This window comes from Tachyglossus aculeatus, chromosome 4, assembly GCF_015852505.1.
Source record: "Tachyglossus aculeatus isolate mTacAcu1 chromosome 4, mTacAcu1.pri, whole genome shotgun sequence".
In the NCBI taxonomy this organism is placed as follows: domain Eukaryota; kingdom Metazoa; phylum Chordata; class Mammalia; order Monotremata; family Tachyglossidae; genus Tachyglossus; species Tachyglossus aculeatus.
In genome coordinates this window covers 105802130-105829225 of record NC_052069.1, presented here as the reverse complement: position 1 = coordinate 105829225, position 27096 = coordinate 105802130, and the positions used below count along the sequence as shown (strand labels likewise).

Below are 27096 nucleotides of genomic sequence, written 5' to 3'. Positions count from 1 at the left end.
ATTTAGAGTATTCATCCTGCTGTTAACTACTCTTCCACCGGTACTCAGGTCAGGCTTACTGTAAAAAAACCGACAATTTCATTCTCCCAGCACTTCCTTTTCAGGCTGCTATGCATTTTGTACTTATTTGGAAGTCTAGTTTAATGCCCTAACATAGTGTATCAATCAGTAACCAGCAATGAAAATGTCCTAAACAGGGAACATGTTCGAGTTCCCACTTTACTGTTCTGCAACTGCAGGAGACACTACCCGAGGGGAAAAAACGTCAAAGTTAAGGCAGCTCTTGCCTGCAGGAACAGGATGATGGGGTTAAAAATAGGGTTGGGCCTTCTGTGGAGGAGTTTTTACTGGAGTCCAGCACCCGTAAAGAATGACTTTTCCCAATAAAAACAAGAGGTGGATGAGTGAAGCAACCTCTGGTATGATTGTGTGGATGCAAGGGAGAAGGGCAACTTCCTGACTGAGATTCCTTTGATTGATGCTGTGAGCTATTAATGAACTTGGATGGCTCAACCCATAGGGACTAGAGAAAATGAACCAGGAGCCAGGATCTAATAGTTCAAAATGTGCAGGAGGAAGCAAAAGGAGAAACACACACATACCCACTCTTCCTCCCTCCCTCCCTCCCTCTCTCTCTCTCTCTCTCTCTCTCTCTCTCTCTCTCTCTCTCTCTCTCTCTCTCTCTCTCTCTCTCTCTCTCTCTCTCTCCATAAACACTAGTAAAACAAGATCAGACTCATGGTCCAATCCAATCCAGTATTCTCTCTTTCTCAATGGCAACACGATGCTTGGAAGAACTTTTTAATTGCCTTCCTTCATGTTCATCCTAAGTAGTAAGCTCCATTTTTTAATGGTTTTTGTTAAGTGCTTACAATGTGCCAGGTGGTACATTGTGCCTTTCACTTTGACTCCCCCCAACCACACACCCTACCAGCTCTCAAGAAGCTTTCCATCTGTACACATGCAGCATGAACATATAGACACACACAGACCCACACCCATACAAACCCATACAGACACATCCTCCTGCCCATATACCCAGAGATCAGGTCTCCATGGTGCAAAATTCTTATTCCTCTCTGCCCCAAATTTCAAACCTACACGTTTCTCGATGGCTCAACCATGTTCCTACTGAGAGTTTACCTCCTCTAGGAAGCCTCCCCAGACTAAGCCCCCCTTTACCTCTGCTCCTTCCCTCACCATCGCCCCGACTCCCTCCATCTTCTCTACCCCTCTCTGCCCCACAGCACTTGTGTATATATATATATATGTACATAGTTATTATTCTTTTTAATTTATTAATGATGTGTATATATCTATAATTCCATTTATTTATATCCATGCTATTGATGCCTGTTTACTTGTTTTGATGTCTGTCTCCCCACTTCTAGACTGTGAGCCTGTTGTTGGGTAGGGATTGTCTCTATTTGTTGCTGAATTGTACTTTCCAAGTGCTTAGCACAGTGCTCTGCACACAGTGAGTGTTCAATAAATACAACTAAATTGAATTGAAAATTGAATTCATGTCCTATTTCACTCAAACCACAGGCAGGGAATGGCAAATGGTAAATTTTCTTGTAAATTTTGGAACAAACATTTTTTGGTCATGTAATGATACTCTCTTGTGGATCTCCTGATTAGTCGGGTAATTAGTTAACTGATGGCTGTGCTCAGAAAACAGAAGACTCCCTGCTGCTCTCCTCACCCCAAACCAGCTTCTGCCACCATAAAACTCTTTAAGCTAGAAGTCAGTCAGTCAGTCAATTGTATTTATTGAGCACTTATGTGTGTGCGGAGCACTGTATAAAGTGTTTGGGAGAGTGCAATGTAACAATATAACAGACACATTCTGTTATTCATTCATTCATTCAATCATATTTATTGAGCGCTTACTGTGTGCAGAGCACTGTACTAAGCGCTTGGGAAGTACAAGTTGGCAACATATAGAGATGGTCTCTACCCAACAGTGGGCTCATATTGTTATACAGTTGTTACTGTTATATTCTGAAGTAGGGTGCGTGGTTGGGGGGAGTCAAAGTGAAGGGCAAAAAAAGCCCAACTGCTACATATCAATATGGCAGCCATTCTGAGGAGGGCAGGGCTTGGGTGAAGCCTGTGGTAGGTCTCATCAGTCTGCTCAGTGCTCTCTTTGCAAATTCTGGGCTGATCCCAAGAGCTGCCCTGAGAGGATTCAGATCATGTGTTTGTATCTTACCCAAAAATTTGAGGTTCTCAGGAGAGGAGATGCTGTTCTGCCCTAGTTACCATCCTAGCAAACATGGAATAAGAGGGCACATATAATTGAGTGAGGCTACGGAAAGCAGCATGGCCTAGTAGCAAGAGTACAGGCTTGGGAGTCAGAGGACATGGGTTCTAATCCCGGCTCTGCCACTTGTCAGCTGTGTGACCTTGGGCAAGTCACTTAACTTTTCTCATCTGCAAAATGGGGATTCAGACTGTGAGCCTCATGTGGGACAGGGACTATGTCCAACCTGATCTATTTGTATCCACCCCAGCACTTAATACAGTGCCTGGCACAGAGTAAGTGCTTATCAAATACCATTATTATTACTATTATCACATGGGAGAGGTGGGGAAGAATATGAGTAGGGACTGTCGGGACCTATCATCTATGTCTCCCTGTACAGACATTTCCTTGCATTGCAGCATGATCAGGGTGGCTGCAGTCCACGTCTGTAAAGAACAGTGATTTCAATTGCTTAGTACAGTTCCCTGTACACAGTAAGTGCTCAGTAAATATGATTGATTTGATTCAAAATTCCCTCCACCAGGCAATTGCCCTGTTTTAAGGAAATTCACCTCTGGTCCAAGAGAGATGTTCCACAGGAAAATTATCTCAAAAATATGCCCTGCTGTTTGTAGACCTAGACAGAGAAATAGACAGGGGCAGATAGAAATGAATAGAAAGAAACTGAAGAAGAGAAGGATGAACTGACTACTTTTTGGTAGTGCCACAAATACTTTGGGTCCCAACTTTAAACTCCTCGCACATGGAGAAATGGTTCCAAATTTTGCCCTTGACTGAGTCAGGCCCATTTACTGAGGTAGGTCTCCCCGTCCAGAGACGATGGACAGGTTTTCTGTGTAGTCACTACCCTGGCCTCCCACGGGTTTTCTAAAGTCTTTCTTACTTGGTACTCCATGCTGCAAAATGTCTGTTTACACTTCAGACATGTGGTTGGGCTCTTGGCACATCCATTTTCCAAATGATCAGGCAGCTTTTTCCTCATGATCATGAGACCACAGCCGGCATGGCAGGGGATCAAGGCACAGTCACACACTGCCTGGTGGTCCTGGGGATGAAAACAAGTCACATTCAGTCTGTGCTTTTCTGTGGCTCCCTACACCCCAGGAGTTCAAAGTGAGGGCTTTAGGGATGCTAAAGGGGATGGAAGAGGCTATCACTTGCTAGGATCTCAGAAGGTAGAAGGGTGTGAGTTCTGACACTGGACAGACAGGAATAATTGTCAGAGATCTAGGTTGGGTCAGGTTACCCTTTGTATGAATAAGGACAATGGGCTTGACACATCTTCCCGTGCTGGTTGCCTTGGAAATGGACCTGTGGGGCTAAGATGCCGACTGAATTTTGTTTTCAGAGATCGCCTTAAATCATCTAAATGGTGTCACTTTCCTTGTTTTGAAAAGCAGCATGGTCTATCAATCAATCAATCAATCAATCGTATTTATTGAGCGCTTACTATGTGCAGAGCACTGTACTAAGCTCTTGGGAAGTACAAATTGGCAACACATAGAGACAGTCCCTACCCAACAGTGGGCTCACAGTCTAAAAGGGGGAGACAGAGAACAGAACCAAACATACCAACAAAATAAAATAAATAGGATAGAAATGTACAAGTAAGATAAATAAATAAATAAATAAATAGAGTAATAAATATGTACAACCATATATACATATATACAGGTGCTGTGGGGAAGGGAAGGAGGTAAGATGGGGGGATGGAGAGGGGGACGAGGGGGAGAGGAAGGAAGGGGCTCAGTCTGGGAAGGCCTCCTGGAGGAGGTGAGCTCTCAGCAGGGCCTTGAAGGGAGGAAGAGAGCTAGCTTGGCGGAGGGGCAGAGGGAGGGCATTCCCTCTAGTGCTTCTAGTCTAGTGCTTAGAGCGTAGGCCTGGGAGTCAAAGGAACTGATTCTAATCCTGGCTCTTCTGTTTGTCTGCTGTGTGACCTTGGGCAAGTCACTTAACTTCTGTGGGCCTCAGTTATCTCACCTGTTAAATGGGAATTAAGACTGTGAGCCCCAGAGGGGACAGAGACTTTGTCCAACCTGATTAGCTTGTATCTACCCCAGCACTTAGTACAGTGCCAGGCACCTAGTGAATGCTTAACAAATACCATAAAAAACAGGAAAAAAAAATTGATTTTGCTAGCATTTCAGACCAGGCACCTCCGATATCAGCTGGCAGCCTCTGGTAGTCTGGCAGACCTTGGTGATGACCAGGATTTTCAAGCACAACTGCCCCTGAGACCACCTCCTCCCAAGCCAGTTTAATGAGAAGCGGCACGGACTAGTGGAAACAGCATTTGCCTGGGATTTAGAAGAACATGGGTTCTAATCCCAGCTCCGCCACTTGTCTGCTGTGTGATCTTGGGCAAGTCATTTCACTTCTCTGTGCCTCAGTTACCTCACCTGCCAAATGGGGATTAAGACTGTGAGCCCCATGTGGGACAGGAACTGGGTCCAACCTGATTAGCTTGTATCTTATCCCAATGCTTAGAACAGTGCTTGACAGTTAGCACTTAACAAATACCATTATTATTATTATTATTAGTGGTAGTAATAGTAGTAGTAGTACAATAAGGAATACAAGTTCCCAGGTCTTGGGCACCAAGATAACAATGTCCAGACCTCTCCTTGGGAAAGGCAGAACCTACCCAAGTAGAGATGGAGTGCAACTGCAAGCTGTCTCCCCTCATTACCTGTAATGGCTTTGGAGAACCACAATGGCCACATCCTAACAAGTGGAAAACATCTTACACAACACTCCAGTACTGATGGACTCAGGTTAAATCTCCACACAGTCCCGAGATGAAAGGCTAGAAAAGTTAGCCATTGAGTGCTTAAAACTGATACTTGGCAAAGTGCACCACCATTTCTCTGAGAGGAGAAATGCAGAGTATTACTTTGGATTAATGGGAAACGTATGATAGTAGACTCTCATCTTTTCCTGTTTAGCAAACAGCCTATAAAAGAAATGTTTTTTTTTTTCCTACCTTCTTTGTAGGAGAGGGAGAAATTGTGTATGTGAAGGCACTTGGTCTTGGGAATGGCCAGGTGAGGGAATGGCCAGGTGAGTGATACCCTTCACTCAGCTACCCAGTTCAAAGTCCCCACCTGCCTCCTTGTTAGAATTGGCTCTGCCAGAATTAGGAGGGACAAAAATGACAGAATGCCAAGCTAACCAGCCTTGAAGAGATACTCACCTCAAAATTTTTCATGAGACCAGTCCAGCTGCATCCCAGAGTCAAACAGTGCACATTTAGTTCAGAAATCTCCTTGTTAATGGCGGCGTCACTAAAAGCCTGATCAAGTCCGGCATTAGAGGGAAAAAAACATTCAGGTCATTAGAAAACCCAACCATCTGATGTCAGGAAAGGGATTAAAATTGGGGACAGGGCAGGGGGAGAAAAGGGAATAAATTTTTGACTTCTCATAAAGGGTGGCATAACCTTAGTTAAAATTCAGCAAAAACTGTCATCTCATCCAAAACACATACCTCAGCCTTTAAATTTCCCTCCATTTGTTTTTCCCTCCCAGACAACTTCCCCCACAACAGAGGCACTGGGGATGTACCAACACACCCCAGCATAAAGCATGGATCACTCCTACGATTTTAATTTCTTTAACGTGTAGATTCACTAATTTCCATGGGATTGGTTTTGCTTTCTCTCTCCCACTGATTCTTTAAGAAGACTTGTAGGGAGGAATTGGTGAGACAGGACATGCAGAGGAGAGAGAAGGGAATGAACTTGCATGTTGCCAACTTGTACTTCCCAAGCGCTTGGTACAGTGCTCGGCACACAGTAAGCGCTCAACAAATACGACAATGAATGAATGAATGAACGAACTGGACAGACTCAGATCCCCACAGATGGCTTTTCCATATGGGATTGATGATGGTAGCATGAACCTCAGCACCTCCAGACTTCAGAGAACAAGAAAAGAGGGAGAAATCCAATTAAGTCCTGGTCAAAGGGGGGCAGGAAATGCAGATTGCAGGTCAGGGATCCTGTCTATCTATCCAGATCCAAAATTGACCCTCCCAGAAACTGCTACAGGGCCCCAGAGAGACAATCCACTCCTGAAGACCCTGGCATTGACATTTTAATTTCACATATATTGAACATTTCAGGGCTTCTAGGGGCCAGATCTCTACTACTTGTTCGGTCATCTGCTTTGCCTCAACACGTGGCCTAGTGGATAAGGCCACTATCCACTAGTCTGGGGAGACAAAGAACCTGGATTCTTATCCCAGCTCTATCACTTTACTGCTGTGTGAGCTTGGGTGAATCGTTTAACTTGCCCAACTTGCCAACTGTGTCTCAATTTCCTCAACTACAAAATGGGGATTTAAATACCTGTTCTCCCTCTTACTTGACTGTGAGCCCCACGTGGGACAGGCCTTTATCTGGCCTAATTAACTTGCGTCTACCCCAGTGTTTACAGCAGTGCTTGACATATAGTAAGTGTGCAACGAATGCCGTAAAAAATAAACCACTTTGTCCCGACTCCGCCATTTGTCTGCTGTGTGACCTGGGGCAAGTCACTTAACTTCTCTGGACCTCAGTTACCTCATCTGTAAAATGGGGATGAAGACGGTGAGCCCCATGTGGGCCATGGTCAACGTCCAACCTGATTAGCTTGTATCTACACAAGTGCCTAGTATGGTGCCTGGCACATGGTAAGTACTTAAAAATTCCACTAAATAATATATATAATATTATTATTAATATATCTATCAAGTCTACCCAGGCAAAGGGAGTGATTTGCCACAAGGGGAAGAACATCCATGTCCACCCTGCTAAAGTACAGATGGGCTCAAAAACCTTCCCCATCTACACACGCAAATATGCCCACAGGATATAGTGGGCACAGTGGAAAGACCATGAACCTGGAAGTCATAGGACCTGGGTTCTAATCCCAGGTCCTCCACTTGTCTGCTGTGTGACCTTGGGTAAGGCATTTCACTTCTCTGTGCCTCAGTTTCCTCATCTGTAAAATGGGGATTAAATACTTATCATCCCTCCTACTTAGACCGTGAGCCCCATGTGGGACCTGATTATCTTGTATCCACCCCAGCACTTAGTACAGTGCTTGGCACATAGTAAGTGCTCAACAAATAGCACAATTATTATCGTTATAGTTATTATTAGGATTTGGGGAGAGCACACTCCAGGAAGGTGGAGGAGCCGAGACCCGGCGAACAGAAATCAAGGCTCTCCCCTTCTTTGCTCACCTCCTCCAGGAGGCCTTCCCAGACTGAGCCTCTTCCTTCCTCTCCCCCTCGTCCCCCTCTCCATTCCCCCCATCTTACCTCCTTCTCTTCCCCACAGCACCTGTATATATGTATATATGTTTGTACATATTTATTACTCTATTTATTTAGTTATTTTACTTGTACATATCTATTCTATTTATTTTATTTTGTTAGTATGTTTGGTTTTGTTCTCTGTCTCCCCCTTTTAGACTGTGAGCCCACTGTTGGGTAGGGACTGTCTCTATATGTTGCCAACTTGTACTTCCCAAGCGCTTAGTACAGTGCTCTGCACACAGTAAGCGCTCAATAAATACGATTGATTGATTGATTGATGGATTTAACTTCCCCAGTTTCAGCTGCTTAATCAATGTCTTTTGTGGCCAGCTCAGGAGACGTGAAGCATTTGGGTGAAATGAGGTGCTCTGGGGCGCGCTGAGTCTTTCCCAGTCAGTCAGTGGTATTAAATGAGTGCTTACTGTGTGCAGAGCACTGTACTAAGCACTTGGGAGAGTTGGCAGGTATGATCCCGGCCCACCAGGAGCTTACAGTCTTGTGGTAGATACAAACGCTAATATAAATAAATTACTGATATGTACATAACAGCTCTGGGGCTGAGGGTGGAGTGAATATCAAGGGCTTAAGGGGTACAGCATGGCTCAATGGAAAGAGCATGGGCTTGAGAGTTAGAGGTCATGGGTTCAAATCCCGGCTCTGCCAATTGTCAGCTGTGTGACTTGGGGCAAGTCACTTAACTTCTCTGGGCCTCAGTTACCTCATCTGTAAAATGGGGGTGAAGACTGTGAGCCCCACGTGGGACAATCTGATCACCTTGTATCCTCCCCAGCACTTAGAACAGCGTTTTGCACATAGTAAGCGCTTAACAAATGCTATCATTATTATTATTAATAATAATGTCTTTTAAACTGTGAGCCCACTGTTGGGTAGGGACTGTCTCTATATGTTGCCAACTTGTACTTCCCAAGCGCTTAGTACAGTGCTCTGCACACAGTAAGCGCTCAATACGATTGATTGATTGATATTATTACAGATCCAAGTGCAAAAGTGATATGGAAGAGAGAGGGAGTAATGGAAAAAAGGGCTTAAGCAGGGAAGGTATCTTGTAGAAAAATGGTCTGGGCAGCAGAGTGAAGTGTGGACTGGAGTGGGGAGAGACAGGAGGCAGGGAGGTCGGGAAGAAGACTTGATATCCCTTTCCGATAAGCAGTTCATGGCTAAGAATGGAACCTAAGAGCTTGTTCCCTGGTCCTGCCATGAGGGTGCTAGATTGAGGATAGAGAATGAAGAGCTGAAATGAATAGATATGGCTTACTTCAAAAAGGCCTATGATTTTCAGGCCTACCTCAAACTCCTGCCCTTTGCCTCTTAGGAATACCTCACAGCCAAAGTCTGTCTACAGATAGAGCTTTCTTAACCAAGAGAGAATCAGGGTAATCTGACTTGCAGCTCTTTCATTTAAAGGGATTGTTAACTGCTGAAGTTTATGTCAACTGAAAGTCCTGTTGCATTCTCCACTCTAGTCTATCGGCCAAGTGTCTCCCTTTTTCCTCCCATCACCACTAGCAGCCCTCTCCATCTCCCCCCCGCCACCCAAACCACCACCACCACCACCAAAAGCCTCTGCGGGTCTAGGATGGTGACGCATACACTTTTAAAAAGGTGAAAAACCTCTACTTTTGGACATTTAACAGTTAATAAATACACCAGTACTGCATGGGAAAGGGACATCTCTACCTTCCAAGTAGTTCACTACATGAAAGCTAATGCTATTGTAGTCATTTTCCTCTTGAGAAAAATCCCAGTTTTCACTCATTTGCGTACAGCTTGGCTTTAAGTTCCCTTCTAAGCGTCTCTGCCCTTTCCAATCCCCCTTCCCCTAGTGCGGCCCCATCGATTCCCCTGCCAACTTCCCTTCAGGAAAGGCTGTGTTCAAGCTCCTCCCTGGGTCACAGGGAGTGTGCTGCTCCGGTCGGAATGGATGATCTGCCTGCTGGCTCTCTGCCTTGGAGTCCACCACACACTGTGTTGGAGAAGCAGAGGGAATTGGGGAGAGAGACGTCTGTGGAAGGGGGAGAGGTATCGGTGGGGTTTCCACAGTTATTATTATTCTTTTGAGCAAGTCACTTCACATCTCTGGGCCTCTGTTACCTCATCTGTAAAATGGGGATTAAGGGTGTGAGCCTCATGTGGGGCAGGGACAGTGTCCAACCTGATTAACTTGTATCTACCCCAGCACTTAGAACAGTGCTTGGCACACAGTAAGCTGTTAACAAGTACCATAATTAGTCAGGCTGACTCTCCTGGGAACACTGAAAGGGCCATGTGGGGAAATGCTCTCAGGCATCAGAGAAAACCAGGGTCCAGCTGTGTGTCCCCAGCCAGGGTCAAAGAGGAGCGAGAGACTCCTACCAGGCCCCTAAACCTAACATGGGGAGTCCATCTGTCTAAATGAATCCAATAATAGCACCACACTTGCACCGTACACTGAAGGTGGCTGTCGAGTCTCCAGATTGACCTGAAAACTGTCAGCACCCCTCCACGCTGAGGATGGAATCAAGAGCATCCGCACCTGAAGCCATTAGGAGGCACTCAATAAATACCCCTGAAAAAGGTGATTAGGGAATCCTTTTCCACCAGGTGCCATGCACTCTGGCTGGGGTTTGCAAGGCAGCATGAAAAGCTCCTTGGGATCCCTTCTGCGTCTATGGTTTGGGTACTTTGGAATTGGTACTTTGGGTTGAACTTCAGCAAGATAGGCTGAAAAGAATTAGGCTGACATCTGGGTGCTACGGCAGCCGAGATTGCACCAGTTCCCTCTGAAAACCTGGGCAATAGTTAATAGCTGCCTTATGGGCTACTGGCTCTATGCTGCTCCCCTTTTCTTTCTCTGAGGTTGGGGGTCAGAACAGAAGTGAATGACTGACACTGGGGTCACTTCCCACTATAGGAAGGGGCTGGAGAGTGGATAGGAAGGAGACTGCTAGCTGGGATAGACCAAGCTCTCATTCAGGAGATGCTACTGCGCCATTCCTATTAGTCATGGAGGGCAGCTGGGGGTAAAATGGGGGAGGAGCAAAGGAGTGATAAATTTGGCCAAAGTGGGGATTTCCCTGCCTTTACAAAACCACAACTGCTCCACACAGTCCCCCTCCCCCAAAACTGATCTTAAACATTCTCCTATGTAGGGGAGAGTCAAACTCGAGCTTGAAAAGAGAGGCTGCTTCTAGGTTCCCAGTCCATTTCTGTTCCACTGTGGCAGCAAAGTTGCTCAGGACCAAGGGAGAGACTGAGTCCCTATGGCCATTCAACTTCTTTCACCCAAGAGCATTTATAGAAGTTCCTCTCCTTCGACAACCCCCTGGAAGATTCCATGAAGGAAACAATAATAGTAATAATAATTATTATGGTATTTGTTAAGCGCTTACTATGTGCCAGGCACTGTACTGGGGTGGATACAAGCAAATCGGGTTGGACCCAGTCCCTGTCCCACATAGGGCACACAGTCTTATTCCCCATTTTACAGATGAGGTAACTGAGGCACAGATAAGTGAAATGACTTGCCCAAGGTCACCCAGCAGACAAGTGGTGGAGCCAGGATTAGAACTCATGACCTTCTGACTCTCAGGCCTGTGCTTTATCCACTTTGCCATGCTGCTTTAAGAGTTGACAGATACGCCAGTGAACTCTAAATGAGGATCTTGAGGGGTGTGGGTAAGCATATCTTTTTTAAAAACACAACGGGGCTGCCTCCTTCATTCAGTTCTGACTCCTGTCCTAGGCCCAGTTAAGATGGGGTGACTGAGGGCCAGTGTGTGTGAAGGCGCTGGGGACTGGAGGATGTGGGGTGACAATGTCAAAATTTGATGTCATGGATCATTCTGGAACAGAAAAGATGCCCGTCTTTCCCTGGTGGACAGGTAAAAATAAAAGGTCTGGAAGAATTTCTTAGAGAGTGTAAGAAAGAGAGAAAGAATGAAACAAAGATCCCAGAAAAGTTGGAACACTTGCATTTTTGTCTGTGCCTTTCTAAATAGATGCCTATGGTTGAGTTTTCCACCCACTATGTAAAACAGAAATTCCTGCCAAAGCCCCCAACATTTCAAAGCAGTTTGAAATTTAACCTGAAGGAATTGTGTGCCCAGCTGGGTTGTTCGGTTTCATGAATATGAGCACTATAAGGACTGAGAGCTTCAGTGGACCTTCTGTACACATGTAGCAATGTATTCTGCACGTGCACAGTTTGAAGTGCTTCAGGTCCCCTAGAGATGGTCTGACCCTACATAAGGCTTAAGCGCCACCCCACCTGCAGCTAAGACAATGGAACCCAGGAGAGCATGCAGTTCATTGAAAAATTGATCCAGTTACTATTTGTTTAGAATTCATGAAGGCTTTATGTTTCCACTAATCTTTTCCAGCATTTTTCTCCAGGGGCCCCTTCGCCACAGTCCCATGGACTGCTTTCTCCAGAAAAGGGAGGGGAGAGGCAGGGAGTTGCACCATATCTAACCTTCCTCTCACCCAGAATGCACCCAGTCCCTCTACTTGCACCTTATCCAGCAAAAAAAAATTGGAAATCCTGAATTTTCTTTCCAAGGCCATCTTATGGTTGGTCAAGTTTGACAAAGCTGCCACCATCATATCTACCACTGCCTCTTGGTGGGGTTCCCAAACCTCCTAAGCTCATTGACCCATGAGGTCAGCAGGGAGAAAAAAGGCAAAGGAGGTAGGAAATTGCCTCAGGGTGTCCCATCGGGGGAAGTAGAGGGGCAGAAGGGGGGTGGCTGAAGGGTGGTGGGGCAGGGCAGCGGGAGATACAAATTGAACAGAAGCCTCCCGTTCGAAACTCCGACTGTTTGAACCCGAGAGGGGAACGAAACCACTCTAGAGCAAGGGGGAAATTGGCCAGGGTCCCCCCGCTGGGAGAAATACCCTACTTCGGAGATTTGAATGGACTGCTGCATGATACAATACAGGATGCTGTGTAGGCACACAGCATAAGGTAATGACTTTCTCTGGAATAGGAGGGGTGGCTAATTTTCCCCTTCCTTGTGATGGCCGAATGTCTGAAGTTAGCCCAGGGGAGAAGACTCTCCTAATAATAATAATTGTGGTATTTGTTAAGTGCTTACTGTGTGCCAAGTACTATACTAAGTGTTGGGGTAGCTACAGGCTAATCAGATAAAGTGATTCAACTCTCTGAATGCGGGAGCCAATTGGCTGCTTAGCAACATTCTTTGGGAAATCAGTTTACCAGTCCCAGTTGCACATTCCTTTGCTCTCAATTTGCAACAAAATTAGGATTAAATATGATTACACTATTCCAAGTTTAGGAAAACCTTTTGTTTCATTCTTCACTACACACACACACACACACACGAGAGACACAGGTCCAAAATCATGTGATCACTTTCTACATTGTCCTTTCAGAAGCTCCCTATTCTACTGAGCTGCAAAGGAACTCCCAGTTCTTCCCCAGTCCCTCTGATGGTAACTCTTAAAGGCTACCGTGGGCAGCCAAGGGTAGCACAGTTCTTTTCTGAAGGGTTTGGAGGCGCTTTCAGAAAATCCCCACCACTGGCTCAAAGGCAGGAGGTGATTCATGTCTTCTCTGTGAAACAAAGATGCCCTATGATAATGTCACAATAATAATAATAATAACAGCATTTATTAAGTGCTTACTATATGCAAAGCACTATTCTAAGCGCTGGGGAGGTTACAAAGTGATCAGGTTGTCCCACAGGGGGCTAACAGTCTTAATCCCCATTTTACAGATGAGGTAACTGAGGCCCAGAGAAGTGAAGTGACTTGCCCAAATTCACACAGTAGACAATTGGCAGAGCCAGGACTTGAACCCATGACCTCTGACTCCAAAGCCCGGGCTCTTTCCACTGAGCCACGCTGCTACTCATCTTACTACCTTATTTACTTAGTAACATGTATCACTATGGACCTAGTCCAAAATGAAACCAGTGTTCCACCATGACCTTTTCTACACAATTCACCCAAGCTTCTAAGCTTCACTGGCCAAGATTCCTCTGGCAAACAACATTCAGGATAATTCAAGCAAAAAATCCCGTATGTGTCTGAATGGTCTAGGCACTCTGGGAGAAAGCAATATGGCCTAGTGGGTAGAACATGGGCCTGGAAGCTAGAGGCCTGGTGTTCTAATCCTGGCTACTACACTTGCCAGCTATGTGATCTTGGGCCACTTCACTTCTCTGTCTCAGTTTTCTCAACTGTGAAATGGGGATTCAATAACTGTTCTCTCTCCTACTTAGACGGTGAGCTCCATGTGGAGGACTGACTCTGGCCTGATTAATTTGCATCTACTCCGGTGTTTAGAACTGTGCTTAACAAATACTATTAAAAAAATTAGGTTTGGGGCCTGAAAAATCTGGATTGTTGGCTAAATTCTTCATCCTGCTCCTTGTCCTGGTGGAGACTTGGCAAAGGCTCTGGGTACAGATGTAAATATGCTCTCTAGATTCCACCCACCTAAAAGGATCTGGAGTTTGTCAGAAAGATGGGGCCCAGGAATTCTGATTGGGATTCAGGAACTCTGCCTAGAACCTCTCTGCCCTCACTCAGGATTGATGTTTCATCATGGGGGCTAAGGTGAATTGGCTTTGCAGCCTTTGGGCAGACCCTGGGGAGAAGAGAGGGCCTGTTGTGAGGGAGGAGAGAGAAGCCCTGGGTTCTAGAAAGCCACTTCCTCTTTCCCAACCTAGGAAGAGATTTCTCAGTTAGAACTTCCAGGATGTCTGAATGTCCTGACCCACTTTAAGAGCAAGGATAACCCCTTCCACAGTTCTCAGTTAACTGGAAAGGAATTCTCCACTTGTTCTGTTCCAACCCAAGGCCTTTAAGTAGTATCACTGAAACTGTGTTCCTGTGTCTGACTGGGAGAGAAACTTTATGAACTAGCCCTGTTATTAAGTTGAGTGAAACTAATACTTCTTGGTATAGCAGAACATTTTCAGTTTAAGTCACAGTGATTCCCCTTAACAATGCAGCTCAATCAGCCAAGCCAGATGAGAGACAGGGAAGGACCTAAATTCTAATGCTTTACTTTGATCTGGTTGGGAGGGCATTCACCTAAAGCCTTGATACTAGTAATTGTGGTGTTTGTTTAGCACTTACTAAGGTCTCCGGTTGATACAAGATAATCACGTCCCATACAGGGCTCACAGTCTATGTAGGAGGGTGAACAAGTATTTAATCCCCATTTTCAGATTAGGGAATTGAGGCCCAGAGAAGTGAAATGACTTGCCCAAGGTCACACGGAAGGTAAATGGTGGAGCTATGATTAAAATCCAGGTCCTCTGACTCCCAAGCCTGTGCTCTTTCCACAAGGACAGGCTGCTTCACTGCCTCATAATTAATTTTATTACCTGTAAAAGAAGGAGCCCACTCTCCTGATCAACCTTTCCCTTTCCAAGTAAATTTCCATATTTCATCTATTTCATAGTCTGTCCCTATGTTCGCACCAAGGGCTGGAGGTGCATGGGAAAGCATCATGGGTTCTAATTCTGGCTCTACCACATGTCTACTGTGTAACCTTGGGCAAGTTACTTAACTTCTCTGTGCCTCAGTTACTGTACCTGTAAAATGTGGATTAAGATTGTCAGCCCATGTGGGACAGGGACTGTGTCCTCCCCGATTAGCTTGTAACTACTCCAGTGCTTAACAAATGCCATTATTATTATTATTATTATTGGTTACAGGGAAGATTTCGCATTCATCAACACCTTCCTAAACCTTTGCAATTGGAATATGTGTCATCTGAATTGTTTTCAGCTCAAAATCTACCAGACAGGAGGAAGAGGAAAATGGGGAAGAGAACTGTTATTTCCAGAAAGAAAGCTTCCTCCTAAAGGGACCTCAAATTAAAAACATCATCAAATACATTTTTGACTGTTACTCATATGGCTCTGTGACTTCAGCAGGAAAGTTCCACCAACTCATGCATGTGTGTATAGATCAATTAATCAATTGGGAGAGTGCAACAAAACAATACATCAGAGTGCGTAGACACGTTCCTTGTCCACAGTGAGCTTAAGTCTAGAAGGGGGAGAGAGCAATAATATAAATGAATTATGAATATGTACATAAGTGCTGTGGGGCTGAGGGAGGGGTGAATAAAGGGAGCAAATCAGGACCATGCAGAAGGGAGTAGAAGAAGAAATGAGGGCTTGGTAGGGGACGCCTCTTGGAGGAGATATGCCATGAGTGAGGCTTTAAACAGGGGAGAGTAATTGTCTGTCGGATATGAAGTTCCAGATCAGAGGCAGAAAGTTAGCAAGAGGTCGGTGGGGAGATAGACGAGATCAAGGTACAGTAAGTAGGTTGGCATTAGAGGGGCAAAGTGTGTTGGCTGGACTGTAGGAGGAGAGTAGCAGGGTGTGGGGTAGGAGGGGACAAGTTGATTGAATGCTTTAAAGCTGAAGGTAAGGAGTTTTTGTTTGATCTGAAGGTGGATGGGCAACCACTAGAGGATCTTGAGAACTGGGGAAACATGGACTGAACATTTTTGTTGAAAAATGATCCAGGAAGCAGAGTAAAGTTTGGACTAGAATGAGGAGACACAGGAGGCAGGGAGGTCAGCAAGGAGATTGTTACAGTAATCAAGGTAGGATAGGATGGGTGCTTGGACTAATGCAGTAGCAGTTTGGATGGAAAAGAAAGGGAGGAGTTTAGTGATGCTGTGAAGGTTGAACTGGCAGGATTTAGTGACAGACTGATATGTGGGTTGAATGAGAAAAATGAGTCGAGGATAACGCCAAGGTTACAGGCTTGTGAGAGAGGAAGGATGGTGGCGTCGTCTGCAGTGATGGGAAAGTGAGGGAGAGGACAGGGTTTGGGTGGGGAAGATAAGGAGTTCTGTTTTGGACATGTTAAGCTTGAGGTGTTTGTGGGACATCTAAGTAGACATGTCTTGAAGGCAGGAGGAAATGTGAGACTGCAAAGAGGGAGAGAGATCAGGACAGGAGATGTAGATTTCACACAGCAGACAAGTGGTGGAGTCGGGATTGGAACCCATGACCTTCTGACTCTCAGGCCCAGGATCTCTCCACTAAGCCATGCTGCTTTGTAATTTGGTGCCGTGACTCAATGACAATGCTTGACAACAGTCCGGAGCAGTCCATCTCTCAGTGACCCTCAAGTACAACCGCAGAACCTCAGCAGGTCCCAAAATCCAGAGTCATGGAAAAGCATGGATCCTGCCCAGCCTCAAAAATTTCTCTCGATTAACCAGCGGTGGAAGCCCATAGAGGTTCTGCAGAGGTGAGGAAGCTGACCAAGTGACCGAGGTGACCGAGCCACCGGCCCTCGCGGACCCGGGAATCCAGCTGAATTGCCTCCGTACAACCTCGTCTTCCAAACCAGTGCACAGAAATGCTTCCATTGCATTCTCAGGGTCTCCCCAAATCCGGGTGTCTCCTCGGGCCAAAGTCTCCTGTCTCCACGGAGGGACCGCCTAGCAGGCCAGCTACCAGACAAGTGGCATCCGACCTAAACCCAGTGATCCCGGTTTGGCATCCCGGTCTTCTCCGGAAAGCTCAGCCTGCACATTCCACTCCTCTGCCGCTAACCTCCTCACTATGCCTCGTTCTCACCTGTCCTGCCGTCGACCCCCGAACCATGTCCTGCCCCTGGTCTGGAATGCCCTCCCTTCGCATATCCGCCAAACTAGCTCTCTTCCTCCCTTCAAAGCCCTACTGAGAGCTCACTTCCTCCCTGAGGCCTTCCCAGACTGAGCTCCCCTTTTCCTCTACTCCTCCTCCCCTCCCCATCATCCCCCCTCCCTACCTCTGCCCTACCTCCTTCCCCTTCCCACAGCACTTGTGTATATTTGTACATATTTATTACTCTATTTATTTTATTCATGACATATATATAGCTATAATTCTATTTAATCTGATGGTATTGTCACCTGCTTACTTGTTTTGTTTTGTTGTCTGTCTCCCCCGTCTAGACTGTGAGCCCGTTGTTGGGTAGGGACCATCTCTATATGTTGCCGATTTGTACTTCCCAAGCACTTAGTACAGTGCTCTGCACACAGTAAGCGCTCAATAAATACGATTGAATGAGTGAATGAATAGACAGGAAGAGAACCAGGAGAGGACAGTGTCAGTGAAGCCAGATTGGAGAGGGCCAAGGAGAAAATTGGAGGAGAAGAACTTGAGATAGCAGGTGTAGGCATCTCACTCAAGGAGTTTGGAGAGGAATAATAATTATTATAACAATAATAATAATGGTATTTGTTAAACACTTGCTAATGTGTCAAGCACTGTTCTAAGCACTAAGCACAAGCTAATCAAGTTGGACACAGTCCCTGACCCACATAGGGCTCAGGGTCTTAATGCCCATTTTACTGATGAGGTAACAGAGGCACAAAGAAGTGAAGTGACTTGCCCGAGGTCACACAGCAGGCAGAGTCAGGATTAGAACCCATGGCCTTCTGATTCCCAGGCCCATGCTCTATCCACTATGCCATTCCGCTTCATGAGAATGGTAGAGGGAAGATGGGGTGATAACTGGAGGGAGCCGTGGGTCAAGGGAAGGATATTTAGGCTTTGGGAGACATGAGCATGTTTGAAAGCAGTGGGAAAGAAATCACTGGAGAGCAAACAGTTGAAGATAGCAGTCAGGGAGGGAAGAAGGAAGGGACAAATGTTTTGATAAGGTGCTAAGGAATGGGTTCGTCTACACAGGTGGATGGGGTGGATTTTGAGAGAAGGCAGGCAATCTCCTCTTGATATACTGCTGGGAAAAATGGGAGAGTTGAAGAAGGCGTAGGAGGACGGATGTACTGGAATGGAGCAGGGGAGATTTTACGGAGACTATGCCTGAAGTTTCAATTTTCTCAATAAAGTAGGTGACCAGGTCAGTAGAGGCAAGAGATGGGGGAGATGGGGGTGCTGGGGGCTTGAGAAGGGTTTGGAACAACTGATGAGGTAGTTGAAAAAGAAACTTTTCACCTGCTCTCAGCCCCATTGACAAGGGGGCTGTATAGATCTTCCTAAGATTTCTCGCTTTTTTCTCCCTTCCTCTCCCACCCTCCCCGAGCCACTGGTACCTTGGATTTCTTATTAAGGTTGTCAGTGAGCAGCAGTTTTGGCAAGGAATTTACAGTTTACAATCTGCAATGGAGGGCCAGGTATCTAGACTGAACCCCATGTTTAAACCCCCAGTCCCCTCCGTTGACTGTCTCCGAGAGGGGAAACTGTTCTCTAAGTGCTGAATCTGAAATCTCTGTGAGGAAAAGAAATTAAGCCTGAATCTGAAATCTCTTTGAGGAAAAGAAATTAAGCCTACAAATAGGTCTCCCCATATGAAGGAATTGGGGCAAGGATCTGGGTACTTGTGGCTGGGTTGGGAAAGCCCCTAGGCTTTTGGGGTGAAAGCTAAATAAAATGTGGTCTTACAAGGGAGCAACATTGTTTAGTGGAAAGATTATGGACCTGAGAGACAGAGAACCTGGGTTCAAACTGTGGCTCTGCTACTTGCATGCCACCTGACTTTGGACAAGTCACTTAACTTCTCTGTGCCCTAGTTTCCTCAACTATAAAAAGGAGGTTCAATACCTGTTATCCCTCCTATTTAGACTGTAAGTCCCATGTAGAAAAGGGAAGGTGTACGGCAAGATTAATTGTATTTACCCCAGCATTTACAACAATGCTTGGCAGATAGTAAGTGCTTAAAAAATACCACAATAAAAATCATTATTAGTATGTTGCCTAGAAAAGCAGTGTCCTGAATGAGACAAAAAGCAAATTATAAATTCCTGCCAGCTGGAGCAGAACACTTTACCATCCACTCGGTAGGTGTTGTTTCTACACCTGTGGCTTTCTGATTACATCTCATTCCCCCAACAAAAGCAATAAAGCATATCAAGGGGATTTCTTCTGGGCATGGGAGAAATGGGGAAATGAGTTGAAATAAGAATTTAGTGTCACAATCTATTTGGGGACACTTTTTTTAGTGGCATCTGTCAAGTGATTACTGTGTGTCAAACACTGTTCTAAGTGCTGAGGTAGGTATAGGTCAATTAGGTTAGACACCATCCCTGTCCCACATAGGGCTCACAGGAGGGAGACCGGGTATTGAATCCTAATTTTATAATTAAGGAAACAGAGGCACAGAGAAGTCAAATGACTCGCCCAAGGTCATACAGAAAGCAATTGGTAGAGCCGGGATTCTAACCCAGATCCTCTGATTCCAAGGTCTATGCTCTTTCCACTTGGCCACGCCGCTTCATGCCTGGCCATTCCCCACAAATATTTTCTGGATTTTCCCAGGCCGGTAAAGTCACTTCGATCAGTCAGTCACTCCTATTTATTGAGTGCTTACTGTGTGCAGAGCACTATACTAAGCACTTAGGAGAGTACAATGGAACAAGATTTGGTAGACACGTTCCTTGCCCACAACAGGTGGGGGCAGGATGTGGTGCTCCACGTTTCTACTCTTCTATTCACCTCCAGGCCTCAATTAACACAAGTCTGGACCCCTCCCAGCCTTAGCTTCCCACCCTGTGGTGTTGTCCCAACATTGTCCCTGCCTTGAGACACACACAGTCACTTTGGTTGTGGTTTTGACTGGTGGACTCTTGAGCTGCAAGGAGCCACTAATTTTACTTCTCTAGATGCAATACCCTACCAATCTTTGCTTTCGTCCTTATGTTGTCTTGGCATTTTGTGCCATCTTTTCTTTTTTTTCCTATGGTATTTGTTAAGTGCTTACTATGTGTCAAACACTGTTCTAACTTTTGGGTTAGGTACAAGGTAATTAGGTCAGACAGAGTCCCCTGTTCTGGATCAAGGCTCAGAGTCTTAGGGGAGAGAATAAGTATCTCCATTTTATATTTGAGGAAACTGAGGCACTGAGAAGTTAAGTGACTTGTTCAAGGTCACACAACAAGCAATTAAAATGGCTAGGATTGGAACCCCAGACTGAGACCCCTTTTTCCTCTCCTCCTCCCCATCTCCCCCAGCTCTACCTCCTTCCCCTCCCCACAGCACCTGTATATATGTTTGTACAGATTTATTACTCTATTTATTTTACTTGTACATATTTACTATTCTATTTGTTTTGTTAATGATGTGCATCTAGCTTTACTTCCATTTATTCTGATGACTTGACACCTGTCCACATGTTTTGTTTTGTTGTCTGTCTCCCCCCTTCTAGACTGTGGGCCCGTTGTTGGGTAGGGACCAACTTGTACTTCCCAAGCACTTAGTACAATGCTCTGTACACATTAAGTGCTCAATAAACACGATTGAATGAATGAATGAATGAACCCAGGTCTTTCTAACTCCCAGGCCCGTGCTTTCTCCACAAGGCCACCCTGCTGCTCTTATGTGTCTATCACCAGTCCATTATCCCCCTTGTTATTAGATTGTGTGGTCTCTGAGGGCCATGGAATTTGATTAATTCTGACTTGTGAATTTGTTCCCACTGCTTAGTGCCATGCTCTGGCACAAGATAAGCACTTCCTAAATACTATTGCTCCTGTTAACATTTCACTAAGGTGACCAGAAACCTGGACATTTTGGTGGGTCAAAGCAGAAAGAAAAAATTGGAGAAAGGGAAAAGGATGAAAGGAGATGGGCAAAGGGGAGAAAAGGAAGAGGAACAGAGGAAAGGAAGAAAAGAGGGAGGGGAAAAGGAAAAGAGTGACAGGAGATGGGGGGGTGAATGATGAAAAAGGTAGAGAGACTGGAGAAGAAAAGCTGAGGGAAGAGAAGCAGACAAGGAGAGAGTGGGTGAGGGGAAGCACTCACTAGCTCCTTCTCTTGCTGCCTCTTCTGCTACTTCCCCCCAGCAGCCCCAACAGAGATATAGCCAAGGATAGGATGGTTCATCCAGGGCATTGCCACAGCTGAAAATCAGGGTCCATAGCACTAAGCCTATGTTGGTCCTGGGCAGTGTCTCCATCTGGACCACTTGTGGGAGAGGACCTGGTGGCTGTGGACACCTAGCAAGCTCTGGGACCACAGAAGCAGTGTGGCTCATGGATACGGCCGTACCTGAAAGTCAAGAGACCTGGGTTCTAATGCTGGCTCTGCCACTTGCCTGCTGTGTGACCTTGGGCAAGACACTTAACTTCCCTGTACCTCCATTTCCTCATCTGTAAAATGGGGATAAGGTGGCTGTTCTCTCTCCCTTTTAGGACTGTATCTCCTATGTGGGACAGGGACTATGTCACTGGCTTATATTGTCTCTACTACAGTGCTCGACACATAGTGAGCACTTAAATTCCGTAGTTATTATTATGTACAGGGTTGGCACAGCCTGAGACCTGTGAATCATGGCTGACAGGACAACCGTGGCCTTGGACTAGCAGGGCAGCTCATATATCTCAGCCAATCTTGATTTTCTTTAATCTTTTAGGACACGAATTTGTCACAAAGAATCTAGAATGAAAGGTGGGAACAATCCCTGAAATTGCAGGATGACTCTGTCTGAATCAGAACAACTGGTCACTTTTCATTTTACAGGTTCCAAGACTGTACTTCACTCACTTAAGCAAAGCTCCAAATCCAAGGAGAAGTCAGGGGCTAAGCACTTAAAGGAGCAAAATCCAAATCATCCCAGCCTACGAATCTATCTTCATTGAATATTTTCTCCTCTCTGGGACTGGCTAGCTGATCACCACCATCAAGTCTCAGCACAACTGGAGAGTCCAGGTGTGGAAATGGGAGGCTAACTGGTGAAGAGTCACTTAGCTATGCATGAATTTTCCAAACCGACCAGTTCCCTGAACTCAAGTGAATTTGGATGATCACCAAAGAAAATAAATAAATAAAATAATTTGGATAACAGAACCTAAATCCGAGACATCCAACTGTGTGATCAGCTGTAGTAGCTTTGGCCCTAAGTACTTTGAAAATTTGGTTTCCTTCTGTAAACAGCAACCTGAATTAACAGGGTGAGGGTGAAAGACATTCCCTTCAAGTGTATTTAGAGGTCAAACTTCATCTTCACACTGAGGGATGCAAGGGAATGTCAGAGGGGAAAATGAATATGTTTAACTACAAAATTGCTTCCAGCTTAGAAAATGGCACAGGCTGAAGAGCAGCAGTCTGGCCCACCCAGCATCCCTGGGTCATCATCATCAATCGCATTTATTGAGCGCCTACTATGTGCAAAGCACTATACTAAGCGCTTCAGGACCCTTCCTGGGCTTCCCTTCCTGGAGAATGGAAGGAGTGGAGAGGGAAAGACTGCTGGGATTGGGCAATGACTTCAGACAACTAACCCCCCTGGAACAAGCCATCATAAATGAGTGCCCCACATACGTACAGCAGGGTCTTACTCATCCTGCCCCTCTCCTCTCATGCTCTCAGAGGCCTTCAAAGGGAGGGAGTGGAAGGTAGAGTGGGAAGGCCAAAACTGGATCAAACCCAGCTGGGTTGCACCTTGGCCCAGCCTGATTCAATGTACACATCCAGGAGCCAGCCAGTCAGTTATCCAGTCAGTTGTATTTACTGAGCACCTACTGTGTGCAAAGCACCATATTAAGCACTCAGGAGAGTGCAATACAACAATATAACAGAAACATTCCCTGCCCACAACGAGCTTACAGTCTAGAGGTGTAGACAGATATTAATGTAAATATCATCCATAGGGTCACTACACACAAGCACCCACAAGACTCTAGCAGAAAACCCAGATGCAACCCCCGCCTGACATAGCAAGAACTACACAAAGATTTCTATACCTTTAAGGCCAGAACTACACAGCCATAGCAACACACAAAGGCAGCCAATCTAGATAAAGCAGGAAAAAAAGAAAAAGAAATCTCTCCGTCCTGTCGTGAGTCATCTGGCCTGTCCCCTTTGGATGGCCCCAAGTCTGCTGGCTAACCAAATACTCTGTCAAGCCAGGATGTCAGCCCCACAGCAACTCGGTCAGTGCCTCTTTACATCTGCTGCCACGTCATTCTCAAAAGATCAACCAGATAAAAGAGGGAGAAAAGATCACCGCCTAACCTTTTGGCAGGGCAGCCTCGTTGGAGGGGTTTGGTTCAAAGCCAGAGCTGTACGGGGCCCAGTTACATTGTGAGTCCCAAACCACAGAAAGGGAGAATGTTGATATTAAGTTTAAAATGCATGCTGGGGCCCAGGCCACGTCAGCTGAGCACAGTACCTTTAGCTTCTGGGTCAGTTTGGGAAAGACACAACGATGGGCCACCTTGATCTTCAATCACCCAGGGAAATAACATATCATATTCAGGGTTAAGGAGAGTAGTGGTGGAGGAGTGGAAGTGAGATTTAACATTTATGAAAAGATGTCAGTGGCTCAGATACATGGAAACTAACTGGGGGGGCTTTTTTTTTCTGGTTGCCAAGTGGAAAATGGTTAATGTGTGTAGGTCGTTCTGATGCTTGCAACAGGTTATGTGGCGATTTCTCTGCGGCTCCACAAAGGTAAACACAGTTTCTACCTTGGGCAGAGATTCAGCCATTAACATCTGCTTTTGATGTATTTTAATCAGCTCGGGGAGACAGAGTAAGATTTTAAGGCGGAAGTAACAGGAAATAAGAGGATAAGACCAACTGCTGAACAGATGCTAAAAAGAAGCTTGGTCCAGGGGAAAGAGCGCAGGCCTGGGTGTCAGAGGATCTGGGTTCTAATCCCAGTTTGGCCACTTATAAGCTGTGTGACCTTGGGAAAGTCGCTTAACTTCTCTGTGCCTCAGTTACCTCATCTGTATAATGGGGATGAAGACCGTGAGCCCTCCGTGGGACAACCTGATTACCTTGTACCTTCCCCAAACGCTTAGAACAGTGCTTGGCACATAGCAAGTGCTTAACAAATGCCATCATTATTGTTATTATTCTCTGTGCCTCAGTTATCTCATTTGTAAAATGGGGATTAAGACTGTGAGCCCCATATGGGGCAGGGACTATGTCCAACCTGATTAGCTTGTATCTACCCCAGCTCCTAGAACCAGTGCCCGGCACATAGTAAACACTTAATAAATACCATTAAAAAGAAAAAAGGAGAGCACAACTTGTTGCGGTGATGGCGCTTCCTGGGCTCTAGCCCTGCTCAGCCCCAATCACAAGACTCTGTGGAGCTGTGACGGTTGGATATCCAAGAGAGCAAGGTCACATGCAAGGTCACTGGCTACAAACCTGGGTGGCTAATGAGGGTAGAAAATAGAGTATTGGGAGGGAATCCATGGTCTAACTTGACCATGGATGAAGACTCAAATCCTTATGGTCTAGGAGGTGGGCGCAAAAGGGAAAGGGGAAGAGGAGAAGTTAAACTTGTAAAATGAGGTTTCATCTCCCTCTCTTGAGACTGTGAGTCCCCTGTGGGACAGGGACTGAATCCAACCTATCGTGCATCTACCCCAGTGCCTAGTAAAGGCATTGGCATATAGTGAGTGCTTAACAAATACCACAGTTATTATTATCACTCTTATTATTATTATTATTATTATAAAAGCAACGCAGGAAGGGGTGGTCAGACTCTAATCAGGAGACTTGAGGTGCTGGCTGTCTCGGGTGCATTAAAAGTCAGAGTGGTAGAACAAACAAGGTCTCTGCCTGAAACTGAGAAGGGAAGGGAGCATCTGACTGCCTAGAAAAGCAGCAAGGCATAGTTGATAGTGCACAGGCCTGGGGTCAGAAAGTCATGGGTTCTAATCCCGGCTCTGCCACTTGTCTGCTGTGTGATCTTGGGCAAGTCACTTCACTCTCTGTGCCTCAGTTACCTCATTTGTAAAATGGGGATTGAGACAGGGACAGCGGACAGGGACTGCATCCACCCCAATTTGCTTGTACCCACCCTAGCACTTAGTACAGTGCTCTAGACTGTAAACTCATTATGGGCAGGGAATACGTTTGCTAATTCTGTAGTGTGGTACTCTCCCAAGTGCTTAATACAGTGCTCTGCACATAGTAAACACTCAATAAATACCATTAATTGACAGACTGGGGCTAATAGTCTCAATCACCATTTTAGGATGAGGGAACTGAGGCACAGATAAATTAAGTGATTTGCCCAAGGCCACACACAGCAGGCAAGTGGCAGAGCTGGGATTAGAACCAAAGTCCTTCTGATTCCTAGATCCATGCTGTAGCCACCATAACACAGCTGCTTCTCAAGTTGGAGTTTCTGGCAGCATTTCAGATTGGGGAAGAGGGAGGAGGAGAACAGAGAGAGGCACAGTGGAGGCAAATCATCCACCTGCTAAAATGCGACATTTTAGACCCAGAACTGCACATAAATCCATCCCCTGTCTGACTCTCTGGGGATAACTGGAGGATGCTTTGAGCTGGACTTTTTTATCCTTCCTTTTTTAATGGTATTTATTAAGCCCTTACTATGCATCAGGCACTGTACTAAGCACTGGGGTAAAGTCCATCTAATCAGGCTGGACTCTGTCCCTGTTCCACATGGAGCTCACAGTCTTAATCGCCATTTTACAAATGAGGTAACAGAAGCACAGAGAAGTTAAGTGACTTGCCTGAGGGCACACAGCAGATAAGTGGTGGAGCCGGAATTAGAACCCGGGCTCTAATCTGGACTTGACCTTGTCTGATATGTCTGATATTAACTATTTTATTTGCGCTACAGCCTTCTTCACTCAGATTTCTTGGTGAGAGGAGATAGTGGAACTCATTGCTGGCTTGGGAAGAGGCAGGTCCTGAGGAAAAGTTGGAGGGGGAGTTACAGTCCTGTACAGTTACAGTACTGTTACAGGAGTTACAGTCCTCTAATTGGAGGAATGGTGAGGTGCAGTGATGGGGAAGAAGGGGCTGCAGTTAGGAGTGGGAGTGGGAGGGAGGAGGAGAGGAAAGATCAGTATGACAGGGAGGAAGAGGAGGAAGAAATGATGAAAGAGGAAGAAGAGGAAGAGAAGGAGGAAGAGGGGGGGAGGGAGAAGGAGAGGAGAAGAAGGGGGAGAAGGAGGAAGAGGAGAAAAAGAACATATTCATGCCACCTTTTCATTTTATTATAGAATCGGGGAGGAAAGGGAGCTGGAGAAACATTTCTTCCCATTTGGATGTGGAGGTGAGTGTGAGTCTCCCCTGACCACAATGTCTTGTGTCACCCCCTCGCTCCTCCTACTTTCCAGGGCTCTACATGTGCCTTTGCTCATTGTGGGCAGGGAATGTGTCTGTTAGCCAAGTGCTTAGCAGTGCTCTGCACACAGTAAGTGCTCAATAAATACAATTGACTGACTGACTGTCTTCCCTTCCCTAGGACTGGAGAGGTTGGGGGTGGGGGAGAGAGGGATGGTCCCTGTTCAAGAGTCCAGCTGCTTCAAAAGACACTGGCATTCTGCAGTAATCACTGGACAGGGGGCATATGTGGCTCCTAGGGTCATGCATATATGGGGGAGGAGACACAAGGCACTGCTAAACCCAGATATTTATGCACCTATTGGATAGCTCTAAGTCCACACCTTCCCCGCCCTGCTCTATGGAGTGTTCCACTAGTATAGTTTGACATACTTTGCTCTACTTTGCCTCATTTGTCTTGGGAGGGGCAGGCAGCACCATGTAGGAGAGTAATGCAACTCCTTTGCCTCAAGGTTAATA

At 45.9% G+C, this 27096-nt stretch overlaps 1 protein-coding gene across 1 annotated transcript in view; it reads right to left on the bottom strand.

The window, feature by feature from the left end:
• Window positions 1-27096, bottom strand: part of LOC119926939 (TNF receptor-associated factor 1-like) — a 44278-nt gene that overhangs the window by 12866 nt on the left and 4316 nt on the right. The window contains exons 3-4 of the mRNA XM_038745413.1: window positions 5463-5561; window positions 3153-3314 (exon numbers count right to left, since the gene is read on the bottom strand). Of these exons, the coding sequence (XP_038601341.1) occupies window positions 3153-3314; window positions 5463-5561 (261 nt within the window). The remainder of the gene's footprint in view (window positions 1-3152; window positions 3315-5462; window positions 5562-27096) is intronic.